The following is a 27,816-nucleotide window of genomic DNA, read 5'->3' on the forward strand; positions in this document are numbered from 1 at the left end:
ATAGTTGAAGAAAAAGTGCGTCAGTGAACTGAGTCAGTATAAATTTAATGAGGCTTTTTAATTGAACTAAAACATGTAGGAAATATATACAAACATCTATTTTCTGATTAATATTTGAATCTGTAATAACTATAAGTATTAGTTTCAGTGATTGCAATTAACATTTCATTATATTTTGAATATTTTCTGGCTAAAAATATTCAACAAAACAAACCCTCAAATGATGCCAATCCCGAGGAAACAAAAAAGTGTGGTCTTTTCTTCCCACCCACTGAGCTGCCAACCCAGTCAAGGCTCATTTTATGCTGTGCCGACTTTGCAAGGCAAGCTGCACTGCTCAGAGTTTAAATCTTCTTTTTTTTTTTTTTTACTTCCCCTCCCAGATCAATGCTGAAACAAAGTTGGGTATTGAGGGAAGGTGGTCGCTAAGACCATGATTGAGTTGCAGGAAAGTACCGCGGTCCTTCAAACAAAGGCCGCTGCACTGTGGAGACCGAGGTGGCGGCAGTGTTTCTCGGCGCCGGGCGAAACGCCCTCGTTAAGAGAAGAAGCAAAGAGCCGAAGACACGAGAGGCTCCTTCTTTTCCGAGTTCAGTTAAATACAGTGGCACATTGTGCCTCGCCACGGGGGCACTGACACACATTAAGTCTGCAGTGTTTCCAACTTGTTCAGCTGGTGGTGAAAAACAACAAAACGTTGGGTTGGCCCACGTTCAAAGTGGCAAACAGAAGGCTCATCAAAACCTGTTTCAAGGGTTTTTTTCTTCCGAAAAGGGCCCTCCATTCCAAATGTTAGCTGTCTGTTCTTTTCCAGATGGATATATGAAATGAATCCGACAGACTTGGGGAAATGCTCCATCTGGCGAGTCAGGTGAACGCCGTTCAAGGTTTCAAGCTGCTTTTTCATACAATTTAGTGACTAATTAGACCAAATTGGCTGGAAAAACAAACAGCTCAGCACACACTTGTCTGACAAATATCCAAAGTGACCCAGACGTCATTTTAAAGCTGCGCTCCGAGTTTTTCCAGCTTGGTCTTCCGTCACTTGCTCCTACATTAGGTCACGATGGCAAAACCTGCACTGGGGGACAAAGAGTCACTGGTCACTGGTTTTTCAAGACCAAAGCCGCACTTATTTCTTAATCGAGCCGTATCGGGCCGAGCGGTGGTGGCGTGTCGGTGGTTCGTGCGCCACTGCCAACTCAGGCACGATGCAGCGCGGCGATGCGGCTTTGCGATAATTGCAAAGTGAGAGCAGAGACGGTTGGCAGGCGAGAGGATCAGGCAGTGTCGGGACTTGCCTCCTAAACGCTTAGTCAGGCAGTCTTCGCCAACAAACTGTAATGATCGTGTTTAAAGAGAAAAAAAAACAAAAAAATCTGACATTGTTCTAATTTTTTTTTTTCCCCCTGCTGAGGACGGTGCAGGCGCACGCCCCGGTATGTGTTTGGGCTTTGCGTGTTTTGGGATGCGCACCGGTTGCATATACAGGGAAGTAGGTTGAGGGCCGCAATTACAGTAACAGTGGGCAGACTTTTGTAAATACTCTATGTGATGCGTCAGTGTTTGGTCTAGTGTTACGGAGCCTCTGCAGCGTGAGCTTCATACGGTAGAGGGGTGGGGGTGGATAGGGGTGGAGGTGGTGGAGGTGGGTGGGGCTCAGATGGCACACGTGGCTCCATCGCTCAAGCCACTGGGTTTTTGTAACAGAAGCGCGACTTTAACGACCATCCTTGAACCCTCCTCATCATCGTCGTCGTCGTCAACGTCCGCACCCCAAACAATAATTTGCAAAAACAAAAAATCCCGTCGGAATGAGCAGGGAGGAGAAAAGTACCGCGAAAGCCTCGGGTTCCTGCGAATCCACGGCTTAAAAAAAAAACCAAAAAAAACACACACAAAACGCTGCGATTTCTTGAGCAAACAGAAAAAAAACACATGCAGCCGGAATCAAATTACTCAGCTGGTCGATACCTTTGTTATCAGATGAAAGTGAGAAAGAAAGCTTAGAGGTGAACGCTCTCTCAATAATTTAAAGCACATAATAGCGTCGGCTCGTGCTCTCCCGAGGTGCAACTGCGAGATGAAACCGCAGAGGTGTTTTTTCTTATGGTACACTAACGGGAAAGCGTGCGGGGGGAAATGATAATGGAGGATGTAAAAAATGTCCCCTGCCACTAATGTTGCTATTTGTGAGAAATAAAACAAAACCGGGGAAACTGGGACACAAAATGAAAAATAGGCCAGGCCATTAACGGTGAAGTATGTGGGGAAGTTAGTGCTCGTACGGTGCATCCAGTTACTGAAATCACTATTGTTTGCGCCGGTACCTTGAAGAGGCTGCTCCTCGGAGAGCGAACCTCCTCCTGGCTCTCCTCCACGGCATAATTAAATCATGAATCTCTTTGATCTATCGAGGTTTGATAAAGCACAATGTGTTTTATTTTTCATTTACAGTACACTCAAACAAAACTGCGATCCAAAACCAAAAAGTATTGCATTTTTTCTTCCCCTTCTCTCTCCCTCCCTCCCTCCCTCCCTCGCCCGAGGTTCTCTGTTGCTCGTTTAAAAAAAAATGCAGGAATCATTGTCTTGGAAAAAAAAAAGAAATGCATAAAAGAAATAACCGGACGGGAATAAAGCAGGGCTGATGATCTGCCCCAGCATTAGCAACTTTCACAATTTAGGACACCAGACCGCATGAGCTGAACAAAGTCATTTAAAAGGGATTCTGGACTTTATCTTTTTATGAGGCAGCAGTGAATCACGGCCACGTTATCAGCTCCCTCGGCTAATAGGCCGTGACGACTCAGTTCGGGAACACCAAGGCCGAGCGTTAGTAACAGTTCACGCCTGATTCCGCTTCTTCAGCTCATTTCAAAAAATACTTTTGTTGACTGCCTAAAAGTCTTCTCAGTAAAATGTATGTCATTTGTAATTACACAGGCTGCTGGCAAATGAAAAGTGCAGATTTTGATCGCATGTCGTGATCGTTAAATGCAGAAAAACTGGCTTTCTGAAAAATTCTCTCATAACTTCAAATAACCTCTTAGTTACAGAATTTTTTATCTACCTTTCAGACCAAAGACACCACTTAAGAGCAAAAATCCTATTGGAGGTCTTACTTTGGAAATGGAACACAAACACACAATTCTTTATGAGGTCAGAGACAAATTGCACTCTGAGGTTTTTCATTAGCAATCCCAATTTAAATTGAATTTAGGATTGTGGGGTAAAAGTGCAGATCACGGTGATTAAAGGGATACACTGGAAAGCTGTAAATGTACAACTAATATTCACCCCACTGCACACGATGGCACATTATCAGGCCTCGTAAAACTTCCGACTGTCGCACAACGTTCTCGCTTTGGGTGAAAGGCTCCGAGTTAGCGGCTGTGTTAAAAAGGTTGGACTCCAACAGTGGCTGTTATTGAGAGGGCATTCACAGGAGGAAAGAGGAAAGTTGTAGTGTATAGGGGAGGCGGGGTCAAGAGGTCAAGGGTCAGAAGGATGATGCCCCCCAAGGGAAGGGGAGAGGGCCCAATCAGAGTGTGCTAGGTTAGCTTCCTCTACATCCCACACCCAGACCCCCAGAGAGAGGAGTCAGAGGAACATATATGTATGTATATATTTACCATTGGGGAAGAGCTGGGGGGCTGCCTGGGACAGGACACTCCTCTCCCCTGCACACATACGCACACAGTGTAAAAACACCACTTGAGCTCTGCGTACACTGAACCACGCGGCATGTGCGTGTCCATCGGCGGGTTCATTTGAAGCAGGAGCACATGACAGGAACTACTCGGAGTGGACAGGAAGCGAGCTGAGTTGAACACTTGACGCCAGCACGGTCACACTTGGACTATGGATGCAAACTTCCTGGTGCCAGTTTTTTGGGGAAAAATCTCAGGTAGTGAGTGAAGGAGGAAGCAGATGGTCACTGGACACACAACCTCAGTCATCTACAAGGGATTTGAGTGCAATCAGTGCAAGAGCTAATTCATTTCGCTAACTGATGCTGATGCTGCAGACTGTTGGTAATCCAAAAACTGCAGAAAAAGGGTTATTTAATTCTTCAATACCATTTCAGTCAGTCACACATTTCCAGGAGGTGGAACACAAGCTCTTTTAATTAAGCTTATCTTCCACAAATAGATTTGAGAACTGTGAAATGCCCCTAAACTGTATAATGTTATAGCTGCAGTTTTGCATTATCATAGTTGTCTGCAGCTACAGTATCTGCTGGCTGCGGTTATCACTTTGACCCATTTCGACCGTTGCATGTCTTGCTCTCATTCTTCTTTTGTCTCGATCCTTTGCAAGATACTTCAAGCCGACCGCAAACGTCTACGCAACTAGTTTAGAAATGAGTTTACAGGAAACCGCGCCCCAGAGTCTGCGGCGCTCGGAACGCTGCGGCTGATCATTTCCCTTAAATTGAACAAGTTGTTATTATTCATCCGTGCAGCCGGCACGACGCAACATTGACATGAGAGAATGGCATTATGTGGTTTGAACGAAGAAAAAAAAAAAGAAGAAGAAGAAGACAGACCCTGACTGGTAGGAACAGAGCAAACTTGAGCGATCGCTCTTTTCAAGTCTCAACCACAAACTAATGATGACATGAGTGACATCTCAAGGCAAAAGTATTACCTCACAGCGTGCAGTCATGCAAGTAAATATAGCACATGGTGCAGACGAAGATCGCTTGCTGGTACTGTGTGAGAGGAAGCTTTCTGCTAGTTAGTAGAAGCGCTGCGAGCCTTGACAGACAGACAGAGCGGGCGAGTGAGCGAGCGAGCGGGCGATGGTTAGTGTTGCAACCTGGAAGAGCGGGACAGCCAGATTCACTCCTGCGTTTTATGGCGTGTTTTATGGTCGAATCAGTTCCAAATTACAGTTGTTAGGCTGTTATACCAAATTTGAGAGCACCGTCTGAGTCGGGTTGTAGTCGTTAATTGATGCTGCTGCTGCTGCTGCTTCTGCTGCTGCTGCTGCTGCAGGAAAAAAAGGGGGGGGGCGAGGCGAATATAAGGACCATCACTCCAAAATACACAATGCAAATGAGCAAAAGTCTGTTTGTTCTGCATAAGAGCTGCAGGTCAGTCTATGCAAACTGCCAGTGAGTGCACTATTTCAGTCTGGTGCTTGACAGTGAAGCAGCACTTTGACGTCGCCTGTGGAGCACCACAGCTCGGAAGCATGCACGAGTCGACCGGCGTGTCCCAGTCTCAGCATGCAGCACCCAGACCCACCGGGGTCCAATGCAAAGACCACCCTAAACAGCGTGTTACGGATACGTGCGTGTGCACCACATCAACTGGCATGCGCGGGATCACGCGTGCTGCGTTTTCCGTGTGCAAACTCCTCAGACGACTGAACTCCTGCATGCCTGCATCTGCCTGCTATTTGCGAGTGTTTATGATTTGCTGCGCTAACGGCACGAACGCTTCCACATGACGGGAGCTTGTTTTTTTTTTTGTTTTGTTTTTTATATCTGAACTCGCTCAACATGCAGCGCGTCTCACGAAAAATGTCAAACGCGCAAACGTCTTAACCAGGGCGCGGCTGTTTGTGCGGACAAGAGCGAGACACAGGGTGAGAGAGAGAGAGAGAGAGAGAGAGAACATTTCTAGCCCGATGAAAGAATGATATCCGCAGAGGTGAGGCAGGAAGATTAGAGATCCAGCACCCCCCCGGCCCCCCCACCTCAAAAGAGAGCAGGATATGATGTGCATTATAATGCATGGAGTGACAGACACCAAACAAATCAGCGGCAGAATACATATGAGAAGACCCCACATAGGACAGAGGGAGCAGCGCAGCAGCTAACAGCCCTCACCAGGGGGGAAAAAAAAGCTGTTTTGCAATAATGCGCCTCGTTCCTTTGGGAAAGGTTTGCAAGGGGCTCTTTGAATCAGTGACATTTCCTCACTGGATGTGAGGCTTAACATGAGAATGTGAGTTCCACTGGACGCCCTCCAGACTACCTCCACCAATAGTGATTTCCCACAGCGGTGGGCAAGAAGTAATTATCAATCACGATGCTTTATCTTTGTGATGTTTAGATTGGAATTGAAAAACAGCCTCGCAGTTCAGCGTGGAACCATTTATTTTGACCTTGAAAGAGATGAAATTGATTTTTTTTTGCTGATGCGTCTTTTTTTTTTGTCTGAATCGAAAAAAAAAAAAAAAAAATACATATGTTTACTTGCCCGAGAGATAAGGGCACATCAGCTTGAAGCGTCGCTGTTCACTTTTGTCTTCCTAAAAATTGCAATATCTGAAAGATTGATCGCTCATGACTGTTGAATATATTCTGAGGTATGCAGGGCAGCAAATCCTGGAGTTTCTGGCAGCGTAAGTGAATCGTATACAACGCCGCCTGCGCTCACACGCCTTCCAGTAGTTTATTTGGTGCAGTACCTATGGAGGTTTTATTAACTACCAGAATGTCTGAGAGAGGAGCGATCATTCAAGCCCGGACGTGAGGGGAGAATTCAGAGATGCTAAACGATGCGGCATTGAACTAATCTGGCGAGCCAAACGTACATTTGTTCTGCCTTAAAAAAAAAAAGAAAAGTCAGTCAGAGACATATAATTTTGGCTGCGGTTTAACATTGCGGTATCCTCCTGACCTGGCAGGGCACGACAATAATAAGAGGTTGTCTGACCAGAAACTGACACTGGCCTGGCTCACATCGGGGCTGCGGCCGTAGTGAGAGGGGGAGCAGACGCACTGAGCTAATCAACCGCTGCCCCAAAAGCAGGCTCTCAAAGTTAGCAGCCACCAGAACCGAGCAACCCCCTCAACGAGTCTGCCGCGTCGCAATGCGAACCGTGCGCTGTCCAATTCGAATAGGATTCAATTTCACTCTCACTGCCAAGAGCGAGGCAAAATTGTTGGTTCAAATGGGACGCGGGAGTATGGACATCACGGTCACACGCAATGATGTGTTTCACATTCATACCTGCGGAGCGGTTATTAACGCACTTTGTCAATGACATTCCGGCGCAGCTCTGCACGGACTAATGCATTTGTCAGCGCTGCGCTTTTGACTTTGCCAGCCTGGACGAGTCCCCTCCGATTGCAAGACCGCCCTTCGGAAAAGGTTCAATAAGCCTGAGTGGCTGAATGATTTTTTTTATTTTTTTTTATTATTATTCGAGCCAAGTCAACTGTGGCAAACACTGATGAATGCCAGCAGAAGGTTAGGTCAGTTGTGCGAGTTGGCCCTCAACGGGAAGCAGCAGAGGAATTCACCCGCGGCCTAATAGTGGGAGTGCGTCTGACCTGGTGGGATGGAGAGAGCACTTGCACAGCGTCGAGTAAAAGGGAGGGCAAGGAGCGAGAGCAGGAGGCGGAGGAGGAGGAGGGGGAGGAGGCGGAGGAGGAGGAGGAGGAGGAGGAGGAGGAGGAGGAAGGGTAAGAGCAGATGCAGGGACGTTACTGAGAGGTTACTGGTGCATTAGCCGGACAAGGTGAAGGAGAAGCACAGTGGTCGGTAGCCTTTTGTCCTTGTATGTCACAGTTCGAGGGGGGAGGCCCCCCCCCCCCCCGAAGACTCGTTCAACGTGCACTTCAACGTGCACTTCAGCACAAACAAGCCTTGTTTCAAATTTTAATTCCATCTGCTGCTGGAAATTGGATGCCGAGTTCATCATTTCATGGACGAATTTACAATTTTCCTCACCCATCAGCCACCGTGTCTCAACCAGCTGGAGCCAGCACTGGGGTGATGTTGGGGGGAGGACTCACCTACACAAGTCTTTCCATCGCTGTGCAGCACAAACTTCATGTGACACGAACACTTGGGGCCGTGGTCCGTCTCCTCGCAGATGTGCTGGCAACCGCCGTTGCCGTAGTTACAAGTCACTATCAAAGAGGACAGAGTTAAAATGACCTGCAGGGGTGGAGTGATGAACACTTTACGTCCCATTTTATTCTCCTTTTTTTCCCCCCGCCGGTGACAACAGACACTGTCAGCGGTAGTTGTTGTTTTTTTTTGTGATGTATCACTTGATCTTAACATTACTGTTATTATGACTGCACGAAAACAACAATCTAATAATTGTTGTGATTTTATCTGACGTAAAAAAAACATTTTTCAGTTTTTTTTCATGCAAGTACAGTAGTTCCCATTAAATGTTACACACTGGGCCATTAAGGCCTAGACTTGACTCAACTTGTGGGTTGATTATTAAATAGATAAAAGCCAGTAGAGAAACATATGAATTATGTTCTTCAGAGGACAACGTGGATGAAGTTGTGAAACACTGAATACTGAAGCCCGTCGCTGAATTTGATGTCAGCAAATTCAGTGTTCATGACTCAGGACCTGTCAGATAATTCAGTGTGGACAGAGCAGCACACACACACACACACACACACACGCACACACAACAAAATCAATCAAAATCAGTGCCAGAGCATTAGAAAAGACACGCATCCATTTATGTATTCACTGCTTCAGCCGTGTTAATTATGTTTATCGCCCTCATAGTTTTACTCAGTCACGGACTGAATATTTTAGTCCTTGCCACTAAAGAATTGAGTTTGAGTGATGGTGTAACAGGGGGTTCCGACTCAGTAAATCACTTTGGTTGAGAGTCGCAGCCTGAGAGCAATCGAGGCAGCATTAGTGGTAATGTGTGCCGTTAATTCTTCAGAGCGAATACAAAACTCTTGTCAGCTTCTTTGCTCATCAATAGGATTTTAATGATAAAAAAGACTCTCATCGACTGTGCGAGATTCAAAAGATTGAAAAAAAAATGTAATAAATCTTTGCTCCGGAAACTATATTTTATGTTCACGCGGAGCTATTCAAGTTCACTTTGTGCATGTGCCGGGAGCTTTAACCGTGACACTTTTAATACCTTCCGATGACAGAGAGAGAAAGAGCGCGAGCGCGCCGGGGCTTCCGCCGCCATCCTGTCTGCACCGCTACCATCTCAGGCGCCTTTTGCCCTTTTCCTGGGCTGTCACAGAAAAAAAACTATAGAATAACACTTCTCCAATCCTTATCCAAACACGGACAAATCCCCCATCAGCCCCGGCCCCGGCTCTGACAGGATGATCTCTGTTGCGCAGCAACAGGAAGTGTGCGCTGTCCATCAGAGCGGGTCCCCTTCGAGTAACCTCCCCGCTTGTCCTGCTTGTGTAAATGATCACTCCTTATTTGCTAAACATGTTTTCCGCCTCCCCTTTATCCCCCTACTTTAAGGGGGATGACTCGGGAGATCTTTGACGGCGAGGTAGCGCAAAGTAAATGTCAGTCGCCGCTTTTTCAAATCCGCCGGGGCAGCGAGAGCAATTATCCATCATCAGCCCACTGTTTCTTGAGAGGCCGATAGTTCATCTTGGCGCTGTGTTCCCGTCTGTGTGTGTGTTGTGTGACAGCGCTCAGGGGGCCACGTGACTCACATTTGCAGTCCTTCGCGTTACGGGTGAGCTGGAATCCGGGTCGACACTCGCAGGAGATGCCGCCTTTCTGCGATTCCCTGCAGATGTGCGCACAGCCGTGGTTCTTGTCCATGCAGGTGGGTCCGTCCCTGGCGGCGTCCCCTTGCACTGCGGAGGAAACGGACAGAGGAGCCATTAAAACTGGCACCGTCAGCGCGCCACGTTTTCTCGCAAGAGACACATGGGATGTCGCAGATGGACGAGAGCAAAAGTGTTAAAATGCCTGACGTGCGTTTTTGACCTCCAGTCGCTTCTATGCGTCCCGCTGGTGAGTGACATGCGCGGTACCCCCCTTTGCAAAAATCCAGACCGCCTGTCAGAACACGCCTGCTCGGCTGCGGGCTGTAAAATAAGGAGGCTGCCAACAGAAAGGATAATACCTGCAGTGGGAGCTGATCCTGTGGACCTGCAATTTTAATTGAGCTAATCCCCCATAAAAAAAAGAAAGAAAAGAAAGGAGCAACAGGCCGAGAAAAATGTTTTAACTCCTTGTTTAAATTCTTACTGTGCAGATGAAAAGGCGGCGTGCTAATTAAAGGGCAACATAGCATTTTCATGAATCATCAAGTTTGAAGTCGAGGCTCTTTTTTTTTTTTTATGTAGGGCCTGTCGAACCTGAAGTAAACACGGCACGCAGACGTCTCCGCTCCGCTTAGGGCTTAATAAAGAGGCGCAGCAGACAACCAGCGCGCTCCGCTCAAGCCTGCGTGAGCCCGGTGTCAAGAATTATTACACAAAACGGACGCTGAGTTCTGTCAGCTCGGCTCTGAACTGTAATAATACTGCTGCCTTTGCAGAAGGAAGCCTGATATTTGACTTATTCATTGTTAGGGCCCTGCCACCGGTGCAGAAGTGGCAACATAACCCCAGCTCCCCGCCTCATTAAAAACCAAACAGAGCTGGTGAGCAGGGAGGCAGAGCGCGAGAAGACATCTCCATTAACGTCTCATTAAATCTGCCACTGCACTGCAGGGTGTCTGAAGGTTGTGATTACTTCATTATACAGCAATTATATAATTATATAACAATTATACGTTATTATATTTTCTACCATTTTGCAACGTTTTGTTTTTTGTTATTTTGGGACTCGCCGGTTTAGCGGAGCACTTCGAAGGGCCTCCGTGTGTGTTTAAAGATGCACGAGAAATAACTTTGCATTTGGCTCCTTAGGCATTTCTGCTTTGACGTCCAAACTGAGAGCACGACTCAGCCTTGGCAACAACGGGCTGTTGTACCATTTCAATGTGCCGGCCTCAAGGGTTATGAGGAAAGAGCATTCTCGCTTTGACAGTTGAAGGGTTTTCTCTCCTCTCTTTACAGTTCCATCCTCAATTACATATTGATGTATTTAGCCATGCGTATGTAACTGAGCTTGATTGCTGTCCAAGCACTTTGTAAAGAACTGAAGATGCCCTTCATGTTTTTTTCCACTTGTACACTGAATCACATTTTGAGTTTGGCTTCACTTCAAGTGGCTGACGATGCGCGTGTGACGGACAGTTTCTGACCCCCTGGTTAAACACTTTCCATCCCTTGAAATCTGTCAACATGTGTCACAGGGTCACCCAATCCCCTCAGATTTTCCTGCAGGTGCTGTGGAGTATTTTTTTTTTTTTTTTCAGCCGCTGTGATCTATAAGATGCAGCAGAAGCACATCCAAACACAGCAACAGCACTGAGCTGACGCCTCCGCTCTGGGGTCAAACAGAAAAAAAATAGAAAGAAAGAAAAAAGCAGGACTGAGTGGAGCAACCATGGGTGCTCATCAGCAGGGTGCCGGCTTTAGAAGGTTTTATCTTTGTGAAGTGTTAGCAAGTGGCAGATGAAGTGTGACCGAACAAGAACAAGAAGAGTGGACTTGCAACCGAGTAACCCAAATAGACTTCCGTGGCTTACTGATGTGCCGCGCGACACAAACCCCACATCACTGCTCATATTCTCACAAAGCCTCCCTACTTAAATGCTACAGAGCCGTCCATCAATAACATGTCAGGCTAGGTCCAGAGCCAAGGCTTTCAACTCTCTGTGGACCAATAAAAAAGCCAACGTGTTGACAGAATTGCCCTTTTCTGCAGCCCGGCTATCATCCACTGTGTGCAATTCACTCTAACGGGCTGCCAAAGAGCTTCAGTTTATATCGTGACTAAATGATGGAAAGTGGAAAGAAAAACATCCCCTCGTATGAAAGTGGAATGGAAAGGGAGGAAGAAAATAATAAAATGATGACAAAAAAATAGTAGATCATGAGTGCCATGATTCACTGAAACAATCCGCTGACCCATAAAACCTAACTCCATGTGAGACAAGTTAAAATAACTATCAAAGAAGATTTAATAGGAAGGCAGCTGATGGGAAATAGAGTCCGTAGTCTTGGAACTGAGAGGGAGTCTTTTGCAAACAGCTACCGAGGGACTGCTCTGAGTGGAGACAGGAAACGAGAGTGTTCCCTTTCAAAGGAGCCAGACCTTCATCCGACCAGGACCATTCACTAGCTCGTTACCCCACATGCAGTCAACACTGTTTAACCATTGAAACGTGTTGGTGTGGCATCAGGATGTGGCATGAGTGTTGCAGGACTGCGTAAACATGGGAAATGAGTCTGATTTCTCCCATGTTTGGAACAAGATCGCGGTCTAGATACGACTTTATGCCTAACATGAAGTGACAGAATAAGCGTATCTTCCACAGCGACCACAGTCATTCCTCATAAGTTTCCAAGTCTCGTCTTTCAAGCCTACAAACTAATTTGATTGAGAAATCATAGAAAAGAAGCTAAAACAACCAGTAATAGTCGGGCTCTTTAAACTCTGAGGAGAGTTCACTGTCCTGTTGCCCCACTAGATCTTTTCACTTCCTGGAGGCATAAACACCAGTGGTAATGTCTCCAAAGCTGCTAGCAATCAAGTTCCTCCCCGGAGGAACTGCTGTCCAGCCAAAAGTCCTCTTTTTTAAAAGAAGATTTAAACTGCTTCTACTTTGATAAAGCTTATAGCTCAGCTCGGCTCAGGATTGCCATCATTACACTGCTAAGGCCGTCGAAGGAATTCCCATGATGCAATGGGCTCATCTCAGGCCCTCTCCTTCAGGTCATGCTCAATAACAAGATGCCCTTGTCCATACTCTCCATGAAATTGCTTAATGCGTACATGTGCACAATATGAACTGTGAAAATCACACTCTACCTCGATGTTTGACCCCACTGTTCTTTGAATTCATTTAATGGCCCAGCAAGATAAATGACCCGGGAATGTTATCGTTATGTGTAAGTGCATGAACATTAACATAACAATTAACATTAAATATTCATATAGTAATTTATAATTATCTCTGGTGGATGAATAGAGGGATGTCACACTTTGCGCGCGTTGCTCCCTTGCTTCGTGTTTATTGGCTGGAGTGACTGCAGATATACAGTACTGCCCCCCACCCCCGCTTTTAGAACTGTTGGTCCCCTCCCCCTCTGGCACCATATCAATAAAATAAGCTGCTGGTAGGTAGAACTAATTTGCAATTTATGTCAACAACAGCGCATATTTTTGCTTAATGGGAGATGAGTGCTTCCTGTACCAGAGACCGATGAGGACGTGCCTGCACCAGTTTGTTTTGCCATACAGGCTGTGCACAACATCTAGCAGTAACATTTTGTATATAGTGTAGCTCCTGTTGATAAACCATTCTCCTGGCAAGGTTAATCAAGAAGTTGATTGAGAGATAAAACTTGGGGCAGGCTACTCTGTATCCTCTGTGACCATGCTAACTGAATGAGCATGCTAAACATCCGCCGCTTACTTCTCGGTTTCTTCCACACAGAAACAACAGCAGGATCCTAAAGTGACTGCATTCGATTATTCTCTCATCTCTTGGTGGCTGATTCCATCTGTCCGTCCCTGGACTTCAATATAATATATGAGATCAGCTGGAGCACCTGTGGTTAACATCGTTATGCGCCGATCACATCACACAGCTGCTTTTCTCAAACCAGTGCCATAAAACAGTAGAGGCACATAAGGATTTAATGATGGTGTCAACTTTTGTGGGCACATTTTTAAATGGATTGTTGAGTGGAGCAATTGATTGGAGTTCAAATCATGATCCGGGGTGGTTGTGTGGCAGCTTGAACCTCCCAGCCTTTGAGCCGCAAGTAAACAAACTAGTTTCAGTCTCAGACACACATGATCAATCATCATCTAGTACATTTTGCCGCAAATTCTGCATCTGCAAGCTTTAACACTCGAAAGAACCTAATTCAAAATTAAAGCAACACTTCCATTTGCAAGTTGTAAGATTTAACATGACACGAGGAACCAAGCACCCCCCCCATCCGCAAAAAAAAGAGTTAACAAGGGTGCTCCTGCTACGATGCCGGCTCCTGTGATCCTTGAACAAAAGAACCAAGTAGGATACAAGTTCTTCACCACGGCACTGCAAACTCTCTTAAAGCCAAGAACCATGCAGTGAAAGGACTGAAACAATGAGTCTTAAGTGGTTATGTCAAGGGTTTGTAGTCTGCTCTGAGTGTTGGGGGCAATGAAAGAAAGGCTCATGGTCCATGTTGCACTGCTGTCATACATCTCACAACAGCCAACTAGTGTTGGCTGGTTACAAAGTGAAAAGAGGGGGCCTAAGCTTTGGAGCCACCACACTATTAAAGCAGCATTCCTTCCTCTTAGATAATGGGCCCTTAAAAGTTTTAATAGGAGGATAAAAATGTCAATGCATGAAAAGGAGAAATGGGGGAGAGAAGGAGCTGGGTTGGATTGGGTTGGGCTGAGTTGGGACCAGATGGCCAGTGCAAGTGAGCGAGCGAGCGAGCTGGGTCTAGAAAGTCATTCGTCCACAGCGATCCCTATCGTAAACTGAAAACGGAACCCATCCAAGTTGTGCTACTGTTTGGTCCTTTGCGCCGCATATTATTTTTCCAGCTCCCTCAGGTCCCGTTGAGTCCGCCCGTTTTACTCCCTCTTTGAAAGTCAAGCCACCGAGAGCGCCAAATCCAGTGAGCAGAAAAGAAAGAGCAGAAGGCACTCTCAGTAGACATGTGTCAGGAGTACAATACACAGCTTGCCGGGGCAAAACACGCATTTCTGAGAGACTCCAAGGCAAAAAATAGAAAAGCATAGATTTGAAATCAGTCTAAAGCTGTGTGCACTGCGCAGCCGAAAGGAAATCAACATGTACACTTTGCACATGCTTAAAAGAGCCCCTTGTCATTGCAATGGATTACTGCAGAATTCTACATATGTAGCACAAATACTGTATCAGCATGTGCATATGTGCAGGCATTCATATATACAAGCGTCCTGGGATATGTGCAGTATAGGAGGGGTATATTTGAATAATGTATGCGCGTTTTGTATGCATTTACGTGCCACAGTTGTGCAGCACCTGCTGGGGAAGTGTCACTCTCCCCTTCACTCCTCTTGCCTTATCAAGGTCACCTTAGTGTGCAAAGTCCCAAAGGAGACAGTAAGGCTCCCTGCAGAACAGGCAGCTCAAGAGCAAAGCACAAAACACCTTCCGAAATTGAGAATTTGTTTCATGAGAACGCTCATCTTTTTTTTAAATAACAGGGAACGGCAGGTAAAGAATATATTTGTCTCTGCGGAGCTCATCGTGGTTGCTGCTTAAAAACATGACAGCCAAATGTGTTCTGGTGGGGGAAAAAAAAGGCATGGTGGACTGTACAGATCATAGATGGCCTGCAATGAACTCATGGACCGAGGGGATGTCAGCTGAGAGAATTTAGATAGAATGTAATTTAATAGAGTTTGGTAACCAGCGTTTGCTGGGAGCCAAAGCCACTGATGTATATTTGTTCAAGGGCAGGGTGAAGGGAGTGAAGGCAGGAGACTTGGTAAGGGATCTGAGCAGAGACAGAAAATGTGTGAGGTTATTATTTCCAAGTGCTTTCCAGGAGCTTTAAGAATCCTTTGGCCAGTTGTTCCCTTCAGGGGGTCCACAGAGGGGCGTCGCTGAAGATATTAGGCAAATTAACCTGATATTGCCATTAGTGCAAGGCAATAACAACAAACACATTTAATTCATTACTCTAGTAGGACCTGGTAGATAATTAAATTTTTTTTCTTAATCATAACTGCTTTGCCAGACACAAGAGGACTAGAGGGATCGGGAAGTGTTGTCTGTGTCTTTGTATGCGCTCCTGGACTAACAGTAGAGTTAATAGGTGGCGCTGGGCTTCTCCGTCACTCCACCTCCCTGGAATAGGAAAACAGCCTGGTTAAACGGTTGGGCTGCAGCGCAATGGAGCAGCACTCTCTGCACTTGTAAAAACAGTTGTGTGACCGGTGCACAGACAGGCAGGCAGGCAGGCCTGCTGAGAACACAGAGACAGAGAGGGAGCGTGTAAGAAGCATGCTGGCGCTTTGTCGAGCAAGGGAGACAGAGCGCAGGACACAAACCCATAAAATGTACTTTCACAAAGTCAAACAGTCATATATTTGCCTTTGTGGTATTAAACGATGCATCCCCGGAATGGTGGAAACTGGCCCTTTAGCCGGGCATTACTTCATAAAATTGGAGTGCACAGCAACATCTGCTAAAGGCATATCAGCAGCAGGGGAAATAATAATAATGATGTATGTATATAAATATATATATACACACATATTTATTATATATCTATCTATTATTAATAAAATCAAGCAACACCTGAGGGGACTTGAATGATCCCGCCGCTGATTACATAATGACGGAAAGTCATGGCTGCAAATCAAAGCAAGCTATAATTACAAGTGTCCATTTAATATGGAGTTGATTACATTTATTATAAAATCTGTTTGCCGCAGTTCTGGCCACAGCAGAACATTCTGAAACTCACACCAAACAATTCCCACTTTAATGTCCCAAAAGAGAATGTCTGACTGTGGCCCAGCACAGCATGGTTGAATTAAAAATCAGTTGCATGCTGCACCGATACACGCAAATGTGCGCAGTTGTGTTTATCACGTGCAACTGGAGCATATCTGAATAAAGTGAAATGTGAGGGGGAGGAAGTAAGAGAGGAGATAAGCTGCAGCAAGACTAACAGCCCCTTTGGGAAGTTCATAAAACTAGTAAACACAGGAAGAGGTTCTCAGTGAACAAGTAAACATTTCCTGTAAAGACAAAACCATCACTGCAAAACGGGGCAATCCCGGTATCAACAGTCAGGTGATTACAAAAAAAGAAAGAAAAATCAACAGTCAAGGCAAATCTATTGTGGAAAACCACTAGATTTTTTTTTTTTTTTTTTAAACCAAGACAGCAAATATGCAAACATTTCTTTACCAGCATTTTCTGACAATAAGGTGGCTGGAAGAGAGTCGAGCAGTGTGCAGGAGCTTTTTTCGAATAAGGTGGCTCCAGAAATGGGGAGAGGTCATTTCCAGTTTTATTTTCTTTCCAAAAGTGTGGGCTAAAACAGTTGACAGCTGACATGTAGAATTTGGTGATGTCACAAATGTCAATGTCTTCCTGAGTTTTTCAATACATAATAATCCAAGGCACCTTGGATTAAGAAAATAAAGACCCTGAAGACTGAAAATGAAGGCCTCAAAACAGGCATGATGTCTCTCAGCTATGGGACTTTTAATTTGGTAAAATAAATAAATACTGCTTTGTCAGCTATGGCTAAAAAGAAACCCTGGATTCTCATGTCAAGAATGAATTGTTAGCAGTAGTTACAATGTAAATTACACTTATTAGTGTTAAAAGATAATAAAACAAAAGAACATTCACCACAAATGTATTTTCCACATCCTGTTTTTGCTGCAAACTGCAGTTTGCAAACTATTCCAAACTAATCTCACCTTTTTTGCATCAGTTCTCTGAGACAGCCTCGGTGCTCATAATGAGATTTTTTTTTTCCCGCAAAGAGCTTGAGATGTCACGTTGCCACATTGATTGGCACAGTATCATGAAGTTTGACCCGGTACGTCTCTCCTTCCTCCTTGTGCTTGTTTAACTCCTCCTAATGGGTTCCAGTGGATTCCAATACAAGTGAAAAGGGGCTGAATTGAGAAATGATTCAGTGTGACTTATCCTATTTATGAGCATAGGAAATTCCAGTGCTGCAATGTGCCTGCCTGCACCTTGAGAACTCCCCCGTTTTCTCCTGTATGAATGAGACGAAAATTTAAATGCAAAGCAGCGGAAGAACTCTTGACCTAAGTGGCTCCTGCCAAGCGCTGAGCACTTTGACTGGCCTTTTTGAAGGCTTTACTTCCTGAATGAGGAGAGCTGTTTGGGCAGAATAAATGAAGTGTTACAATTTGACCACCAGGATGATGAGCCCTTCCTCTGGCCGGAGTTGTTCCTGTTCAGGGGGGTCGGGGCAGATCTAATAAGAGGCAGGCCAGCAGCAGCCTTGTCATTAGCTGAGAGGCTGGCACACCCTTGCTGCCTAATTGGCACTGGCGTGCTGCTAACAAGGGCTTCCTACCGGGACGGGAAACAGGCTGTTAGCACCTTACACTGCGGTGACCGCCGGCTCTCCAGCGTTCGTCCCAAAGAGAAAACTCGTAGGAGTTGCTCAGGGGAACACCTGACCTATTAACTCCACAAATGAAGATGGTGAAGATTCTTCTTTCTAATGAGAACAATAAAGGCTCATGTGAAAACTGCCCCACAGCCTTTGCTCTTAAACAGAAGCTTCAACAGACTGGACGTTGGAGCAGCACTTCATGATTATCGGCCTGAAGACAAAATCAGATTCAATTTCCGGAATGATAATTCAACCCCCCCCCCAGAGATAATTGTGTAATTTTTCAGTTAGGTAAGTGGTATTTTTTTTTTTTTAACACAGCTGTAGGCGTAATGTTCTATTACTGCCCAAGCCACTTTCACCGTAATTCAATTTTCCTTCAGACCAACGCTGTTGTAGTAAGAGTAGTAAAATAAGCAGATGAGCAGTCGGCTGTCTGTTCAACTTTCAAAAATAATGAACGGACGACGGCAGTCTGATGAGTGGCTGAGGTTTTATAGGTTTTATAGGTTTTACGGCACGATTCATCATCACATTTGAATGGATATCATCCGAAGGCAACGGAATTTAAATGAAAAAAAAAAAAAAAAAAGAGAAAAGATTGACGAGCAGAGTGGATATTTGGAGAGTGGCAAAAACCGTGCCAGGGATTACAGAATCTCACTGACGGCGCTGATTCGGCCGTGGTGCTTTGAAACACATGATCCCGTATTCCGCTCCACTCAAATAACACAGCGTTTATGAAAGGTAAACATTGACAGTTCAGTAGGCCAGACAGACCTCATAAACCCAAAATCTTTGGTTTAATGTCTGGGGGCCGTAAGAACATCACAACAGTCTAATGACTCCCAGCATGAGCATTTACCTTACAAGCTGTGGGGAGGAGATGAGAGAGGGTGACGCCTGCAGCTGCACAGGACTGATGGAGGTTTTCTCATTGCTGCAAAATGCTCTAGCACGGCTAACAAATGTGTCGTAAAAATGAATGTCCACTCTCTCTAACGCTGCTTGGAACAGCTTTGGATAAATCCTCCTCCCCGCAACACAACAGAGTACAACAGAGCACAACAGTACAGGGGATAAAGTCAATAGCTCTTATAGTCTGAAGCCAAAATCATAATTGAATCTCCCTGGAACTCATGAGAGCCGTATTATTATTATTTTTTTTTTTTTTTTGCAAGACTGCGGCAGGAGTAGTGGGGCAGCAGATATTTCAGGTCTTAGATCTCGCACATCCATCTTGCCAAGCTCTAATCTTAAGTGTTTTCAGTCCACCTTAGCGTTACATCGCCGGACAGCTTTCTATTAGTTGTGACAAAAGCAGGAAGCAACTGCTGCGGGCTGTCTTTAGAAATCACAGAGGAAGAAGAAGCGGCTGCGTGTGTTGCTGTTGCCAAAGAGATTAGTGTAAATGCTGCAGCAGCAGCTGTTTCATCACAATTTGACGGGATTTTAGCATCAAAAAGAAATACAAGTATCAGCACTGCAGGCTTCACTTGTTGAGGGAGATGTTTTTGCATTACATTGTTTCGCAGCTAACCATGTGGTGGTGCACCACATCCAGTGTGACCTGTCACACCAATAGGAAGTCTTGGCTTTAGGAAAAAAATCGGATTGGTCATCTGTGTATCATGGTCCTTCTTCTAGGTTCTTCCAAAGAGACTATAATTACGAGACCTCCTTTTTCAGAACATTATCTATGAACTCTCTATTGGACTTTTCCAGATTGGAATGTGTGAAATACATGTGAATTTTTGGAAACAGCACATCCGATTTATGAGGGTGCCTTTTCTACTTTTGCTCTCCCAATAGAGTAAAAAATAGGAAACTGTTCAATATTCACTTCTGCAGGATTCTATCAGATGGGCTGAAAAAGTGCAGAAAAGTTTTCTGGGAAATATATCTAATTTTCCCTGCAAAATTTTGTTTTCCGCAGGACCTGAAAATTGGAAGCGCATCATCCACAGTGCAGTGCGGAAGTGATAATGCCAATGATTGCACACAGCTACAAAGCAGCTTATGGGCTACAAAGCTTCAATGAGCTATACAGCCGCACACAATATGTTTTGAATCATTCTAAGCTCGACACTGGCTTCCTACCCGAGCGGATATACAGTACCTGCGCTGCACGGAATGCAATTTTGATGTAACACAGAACCATTTTAACAAGTCCAAGTGAAACAGAAACCGGCACGCTCGCTCCTTTTTTTTTGTTTGAAAAACACAGTAAATTGTAACCAAAGTCCCCACGTTAAACGAAAACATACAGCCCAAGTACAGTTTTCCCTCTCGTTTCAACTTCCTGCCAAAAACACTTGGCAACTGGTCTCTGTCATGACAATTTGCAGACCAACAAACCACCGTCTGTTGTTTCAGGGATGTTATACAACAATAGTGTTTTCTTGACAGCTCAAATTGTTTTCAGTAGAACTATTAAGTTCAAATGTGCATACTGTGTATGCGCAATGTGACCGTGTCTGATCAGTAAGCGTCAGCGCCGGCTGGCTCCGTACCTTCTTCTCGCCGTCACGTCCCCATCCCGCAGGAATGCTCTATAAACAAGAGGTGTGTCCGCCCTCGGCTACATCTTTAATTGTTTTCATTGCTCTCAGTATCCCGCAAGCCACTCTCATACCACAGATACCTTAAAATGCTGCCAAGCTCTAGATTGGTTCAATTTGAAATAGTGGGAGGTAAAACAAAAAGAGATTTACCTCTGCCCCCCCCTCTCCCAAAGTGGAGCCACTTACCTTTACCTCAGCTTTCATTTAGGCCTGTTAGGACCGATCCCATTCTTAGCGTAAATCTGCACCGCTTGTCACGCCGCTATACAGACATCTGAGCGAAAAATAGGTTGCGTCTCCAGACTCCAAACCCAGTTAATTAGCCCGAAAGCAAAAACTGTGAAAATTTGTAAACTGTATTGAACGACCAGTGTTGTGCTGTGCTGTGTTGCGAATGTGCAAATAACCTTTGGGCCGTTGAATGCAAGTGTGCTGGTTGTCACTCAGGAGGAATCCTTCTCTGCAGCGGCACTCATAGCTGCCCATCATGTTGACACAAATCTGCTGGCATCCGCCATTTCCTTCTGAGCACTCGTCCACATCTGTCAGGAGAAAGACACACACACACACACACACAAAATGAAATAAAAAAACTGCATGAGATCATTTCAAGACGGGCAAAATACTAAACGGATTATTATTCTTTAAGAAGACAGGCGGCACCCACGCCGTGGCAAGCAAGGTGCCCGATACTTAAATACTTGCTGCGCTGAGGGCACGGGTATAAAGACGCCGGTGTAATTACAGATAGGTTAAGAAGTGACGACGTATAAAGGAGAAGAAATTGTCTCAGGGGGAACAGAATCTGCAGCACGTCTGTGTTGAGGCGAAATCCTCCGACTGTGTAGCGCTAAGCCGTAAATGTGCGCACGCAGCACAATCTTCCTGCAAATGGGGAAACCTGATCCGGCCCAGCCAGAGTACCTGCTGATGACGAGCGTCTGTCAGCCCCTGTGACGGCAGGAATGCGGTGAGATTGAGGAAAGAGGTGCTGCTGATGGTGATGGCGATGGGGTGGTGGTGGTGGTGGTGGTGGTGGAGGTGATGGGGTGATAGGGGGGGGTGGTACAAAATGGAAAGGCCGGAATGTCTGGGACGTGAGGTGGGATGGCGGGGGGTGTAGGGAGGGAGTGACGGGCAACCATGTGAATTCATTTCAAGTGCTTACAGAGGCAGGGACTTTACAAAGGTGTTGCCAGAGGCCCCGGCCTCCAGCCACAGGCCAAGAAAAGGAAGGAGTCCGTGGAGGAGGAGGAGAAGCAGGAGGAGGAGTTGCTGACTCCGTTTTCACTCATAATGAACTGTGCGCCAGTGTTGTTGTGCTCGAGATTGGTCTTGGTCTCCAGACCTCTTTTTAAGGGTCTCAGTCTGGTCGCGGACTCTGAGGCATTTTTACTCGGTCTTGTCTCGGTCTTGGGCTGGGTGGACTCAGGATTTTTGATGAAGACCAGTCAAGACTCAGCCAACACTACAATGACAGATAATAACGGAAACGTTTTACGCTCTGTTTGTGACACCCAGAGTGACACACCACCTTATTCCTTGTTAGTTTATTTTTTCATTTTATGAAGCAAAGTTGTTCTTTGAAAATGGTCCAAAATAGTTGGCAAAGTAGCAAAATGTTAAAGAAAATTATGAGAACATACCCTGCTGAAAGGAGATGGGCTCGGTTGGTGCGGTCTTGACTACAACAAACTTTCCCCCACTTGTTTTGCAACGGGACAAAGCAGGCAAATCACAATCACAAACAGCCCAGGAGCGACTTTAAATCTCATCATTCCAACAGAAGAGATCTTACACATGGTGGTTGTTTTTTCATCCTTGTTATTCCGCTGACGAACTCCCATGTGCGTGACTCGCACCGCGGGTCCGGAGGCGACACGTCATACACCCCACCCCCCCCCCCACCCCCTCCCCGCACCCCCCTGCTCCCCCCCGGAGACCTGGGCTTTGTCCCTCACTACCGACCCACACTGGAACCTTATCCATCCCACTGCTCGATGCACCAATAATCCGCTGTGTACACAAGGCTTTTTTTTAATAAACTGTCATGCGAAACTAATTTACTGTCTATTTGTCCAGCCTGAGAAAGACTCGAGATTAAGTTTCCTTTCTGGGGAATTCTCAGCCCACCAGAGTCAGAAATTAAACTTCACTCTGTCCTCATCCTTTTTCCACACACACACACACACACACACACACACACACAAACACACACACACACACACACAAAAAACACAGAAGATTCCGCGGATTCACCAAAAAGACAGTAAAAAGCGTACAAATCTCGCCCGACAACTGGCTACAGACGGAATCCTCAGGGTTTATTTGTAGGTGAGCGGCAGGTAGCAGCCACGACACCCGTCAACCACTGCCCTCTTTTAGCATTCCCCCGCCGAAGCTCTGCCTTCCCTCTAAAGCTAATGCGTCGTGTCAGTCGAGGCCGACGGTAAAAGCGCCGCCGGAGCATCAGCCTGAGGGAGAGCGAGCGCTCGCTGAAAAAAGAACCCCGGTAAAATTAATATTTAAAGTTTATGTCAGAGCGAGCAAAAAGAGAGCATTGCAGAGGAAAAAAAAAAAAAAAAAAAGATCTGGGCAAGCTCTCGTTCAACAGTGCGGCTGGCTTGGCGTTGACCCGGCAGTCTGATCTGTGCTACATGAAAGCAGCAGCCACGGAGGGGAGACCTTCAGACTGACGAAAGCTGCCACCAACCTATAGCTGCACCTTTGCAGATAAACTGCTGCCATGATTTTATTTTTATTTTTTTTTAAAGAAAAAAAAAACAACCTTCATCTACAGTCTGGAATACACTTTCACACAGATGTCTGTCTCGCTCTCTCACTCCCTCTCTCAAACACACAAACCCCAAAAATTCAAACATATGAAAGGCAACGCAAACACACTGGGCTTGCAAGAAAAAATGCCCATGAGAAATGCAACCGGGCTCGGAGAGGCCTAGGGGAATTCTCTTTCCATACCCTCAGCGCATCAATGAAGATTTCATTTCCTGATTCCTTCATCCCTCCAAATGAGGCGTCGCCTGTCAGTAGATTTCTCTTGTTTAAATAGCTTCCATAATTGCCTCTGTTGTGTGCTGGGCAAGGCCGGCGTCCAAAGCAAATATTTCCTAGCGGAAAAGGGTTCTGGCGCGGCTAAGGAGAAGTCCTTATGCTATTTGGACTTTAAACATTTTTTTTATATTCTCCAGAGGATGGCGGAGGGGAGGGGGTGTTTTAATCAAGTTAAAAGGGCCACCTTGCTTCTGAGAAAGGGAGACATTTCTCTGCTTTATCCCTGCTTCAGTTGAGGACACGAAAGGAAAAGGCAGGTTCAGACGGAGAGAGATTAAGAGATTGGTTGTGTTTGCGAAGGCCGTGTCCTCTGGTTTCTCAGATAGCCTTGACTGTATATATAACATTTGGCCTTGTGCAGAGCCTTACACCATGTAAACACGGTGGTTGCCTTTCCGAAACTCCCGAACCCTCATTTTAGAGGAATGCTTAACTCGTCTGCTCTCATTTCTGCAGAAGTTAAATGACGTCTCCGTTTTTTTTTGGTTTTTTTTATGGTCAGGAAAGGTTGGAGAAAAACAACTGCAGTCGGTCCCCACTGTTCATTCATCAAGCCATCTACTTCTAACCTTCGCTTATGGTCACACACATGAGCTGGTGAGCAAAAGTGACAAGGTTCTGGCTACATGGGGCAAAAAAAATCAGGTTGTTGGGCTGAAACTTAGAAATTCAGCGAGCGATCAGAGAAGAGCTGTTAACCCTTCCAGGCACCTGATTAGAAAGACCCTTTAGGGGGGTTTTCTTTGGAAATGCTTTGGGCGTTTTTAACTAGGCAGGAGCTCAGGGGTAGACCCAGGACTCGCTGGTGGGATTACATATCCTGATTGGTTATGGGATGCCAGGTGGGAATCCCCAGATTACCTGGAAATCATTGTCAGTGAGAAGGAGAAGCTTTCTCACTGACCTCCTTAGCTGCAAGTTTTGGATGAGTAGAAGAAAATGGATGGAAGGAAGTTCTGTCCTTCTGTCACATTTAACTTCCCAGAGTTTTTCTAAATAACAGGTTGATTGCTTTTTAGAAGATGATGAAATTTCATATTTTTTGTTATTGCTGTAAGGATGTCTCTGTTAGTGATACTACTCGTAAATAACTTTAAAATCCTCTTTTGAAAGCATATGGACTGCGAACCAGTAATATTCTCCCCACTGAGTCAATAAGAAAAAAGTTTGGTGGTATGTGTGGGTCTGCAATCTTGTGCCAGGGAAACAAGGAGCCCTGCACTGGCGTCCGACAGCTCCCAGGCTGCTCCTACTCATGTCACTAAGCCCAATCGTAGACCTGGGTTTTCGCCAAAGCCTGGCCGGTGGGTTCAGCCGCTATTGTTCATTTCACGGTGGATGGGGCTGAACAGGCTACAAGCTAAGGCTCCACTCGCAAATCCTGCCTTTAACGCGTCACTCGGGCTCCTCTCCTCCCTGACCTGTGGAGAAACTGCCACGTCTAAACCTGACCCGACACTGGGTGCAGAGAGTGATAGAAGACATTGGTTTATTTGCAATGAACTGCAGAGAAATTACAACAGTTAGCACTAAGCCTCAGCTGTGCCTGAATGCCTCATGTTACCACTCTCGAGCCAAATATTTTGTCGGTTATTTTCTCTGGGCCCCCCCCCGCAGTGTGGCCAATTCACTCGAACAGAATGCATTTTAAAAGTGCAGCGGGGACTCTGCAGCAATCTTTGATGACTGCTTTCTAAAGTCAGGGCATGGTCAATAATACATCAGTGTGAAACCTCCTGTTTGATTAGCCAACCTTGCCATTTAATCCCAAAGGATTACAAGGGCAGGGAAGCAGGCTTGGCTGGGTGACAGCGCAGAGACCTCAGTGCAGATGACAGACAAAGCTCTAAGGGACACCATCAATAAAAAAGGGGGGGAAACAATGTCACTCTACAATTAGAACCATTAACAACGTACTCATTGGTGTTAACCGATGTGACCTTTTTCTTAGTTGCTGCTTCAAAGCGGCTCTTTAAAAAGCCTGTTTCAAAAGCTGCACTGACATTGCTTTTGTGTTATAGATTATCTCATGTCTTTGGGGAAGGTTAGAATAAAAGGGTACCCATTTCTCTGCAGATTGCACAGGGAATTAGGCTGTGCTAAATCAATACAAACTGAATCTATATTGGTTAAGAGGAATCAAAGGAACATGGCTTAGTAAGTTATGCATGTGAAGCCCAAGACTCCCACATCAGTTCTCAGGCAAAAAAAAAAGGGAGCAACATGGCAGAGCAGAGATGGATGAATATAAAGCGAGCACAGACAAAAAGTGGATTCATCACAGCATGGCGGCATCCTGTGGAACATATGCAATTTCTATTTCTAACCTACTTTGGTTTGTCCCTGCGAGGCATACTTACTGGCTGAATTTCGGCTCCGGAGTTTCGGAACGCATACCTTTATTTGTGTTTTAATTCAAGACAGGAGTGAAATGTTGTGATTTGTGGTCGCAGCGGAAAGGGGGGTACTTATGATTTAGTGCTACTTGTGAGAGTTTAATGAACTAGCAATGATAAGAAGGTATTTAGGTTTCTGCAGGACCTCAAACAAAACACATAGGTCATAAATGTGGGGACGGTGCTGCTACAGTGGGGAACTAATAGCTTTCCTGCATCTGGTTTTCATTCTAAAGAGGATGTGTGTTTTGGATTAAATTGACATTTATTCCTCTGTTTTTCCAAAGACTCCAAAAAAATCCTTTGGAGTTCCACCATGAAAGAGGTGTGCTGATTATAAAGACGCCCCGGACTTCTTACCTCTGCAACATAATAGTCGTGACAACCATAAAAGATGTAATCAAGGGTCTTGTATGCTTCACTTCTTCACCTCGGTGAGCTCTGAGACGGCCCTGCAGCTCCCTGTGAGGTAAATTAGACCGTGAGCGACGTCTCACTCTGCACAGGCAGGAGCGGCACGCTGTGACATCGCATCGCTTCCTCCTCACCGACTCCCTGACATCTTTGTACGCCGTTTGCGAGGGCAGTGCCTCAGAAACCGGAGCGCTCCCAGCGTGGCGTGCAAGGCGGCGTTCTGCTTCACGCTCCGCCGCCTTCTGCCTCCGCCCCGACATCATTATGCCGCCAACACATCCAATTATGAGGAGTCGCGCAGCACGCGTGGCGGCGAGCAAACAAAGGAGAGATCCCGGCGGACGGGTGCGTAGTGGCCGGAAGCCTTGTTCAGTGCAGCACACTTCCTGGTTTGGACAGGAAGTGGCAGAAGCAGCTCAGAGTGAAAGGGGTCGAATTATCTGAGCTTGTCTGCGTCGCGAAAATCAAAAGAAAGCAAAGCAAGCAAAACTAGACACCAATTCAGTATCAACACAAGTGATCTTGCTATATGCCCTGAGTAATGTAGAATTTATAGATTGAAAAATTATTGATTACCATTTTCCTGAATTGAAGCTCTCTAAAATCTCTAAAATAATTGTTTGATCTAATTCAAATGATCAATAGATCAATTAATTACTAAAATAGTCAACAGCTGTGGCTCTAACGTTTTTACAATGGCAAGTAAATTCTTTTTTCCGAAAACATCAGATATTTTTAAGAGATCTTTGTGTGAAAATGTTGTCTCTGTGTAATTTGTTTTCTTCCTGAGTTCTTCAGTAACGTGTCAAAAAACAAGCATTGAGGTCGGGAGGCCGGCACATTCATTTTGGTGCATCCGCCTATAATCAGTTCATGGTTGATTTATTATTCAGTTGGAGCCACTGAGAACTCCTGATAATGGCTGGATGAATGGATGTGCCACATACAATCTGAAAGTACAATGTGCCTGGGCATACTGGTAGGCTGGCAAAGAGGCATAGTAATGCAAAAATCAATGGGGCTTTGTGGAAAGACGACATGGGGTTAATCCAAAGAGAAGCACCTTCGAGATTGCAGCCTCTAAACTCAGCATGAACCTTTGAGGATCAGGTAAACGTTTCCTCCGCTCCAGCTCCAGGCACATCTGGTCTATAAGGGCTCTGAGGGTCTGACCTCGTCTGGAAACCGGCTGCTTAGCTGCTCTCCACTCCAGGGCCAAAGGGACTAATCTTTTCTCAGGGGCCAGAAGGAGCTTAAATCTGGAAGAGGAAGCTGAGGCCTTAACATGAAACCTCTGCTATACCTTTTGCTTCCCTCCCTTGTGTTTGTGCTGAGGATTATTTCCTTAGCAGAGCAGAGCGGAGGCATTAGAATGAGTTAAATTCTCTGGAAAAAAAAAAAGGAGAAGTCTTTAGAGTCCTTTCAG

At 45.6% G+C, this 27,816-nt stretch overlaps 1 protein-coding gene across 2 annotated transcripts in view; it reads right to left on the reverse strand.

Annotated features, from left to right (window-relative positions):
- The window catches only part of scube3 (signal peptide, CUB domain, EGF-like 3), an 82,989-nt gene that overhangs the window by 29,908 nt on the left and 25,265 nt on the right, over positions 1-27,816 (reverse strand). Inside the window, exons 4-7 of one of the 2 annotated variants that reach the window (XM_076042196.1) lie at positions 20,916-21,050; positions 9,425-9,571; positions 7,760-7,876; positions 3,636-3,683 (exon numbers count right to left, since the gene is read on the reverse strand). In XM_076042196.1, the coding sequence (XP_075898311.1) occupies positions 3,636-3,683; positions 7,760-7,876; positions 9,425-9,571; positions 20,916-21,050 (447 nt within the window). The remainder of the gene's footprint in view (positions 1-3,635; positions 3,684-7,759; positions 7,877-9,424; positions 9,572-20,915; positions 21,051-27,816) is intronic. The other variant, XM_076042197.1, reaches the window with a different exon arrangement.

This window comes from Nelusetta ayraudi, unplaced genomic scaffold (assembly GCF_046127955.1).
Source record: "Nelusetta ayraudi isolate G7.1 ecotype Tasmania unplaced genomic scaffold, CSIRO-AGI_Nayr_v1 ptg000070l, whole genome shotgun sequence".
NCBI lineage: Eukaryota > Metazoa > Chordata > Actinopteri > Tetraodontiformes > Monacanthidae > Nelusetta > Nelusetta ayraudi.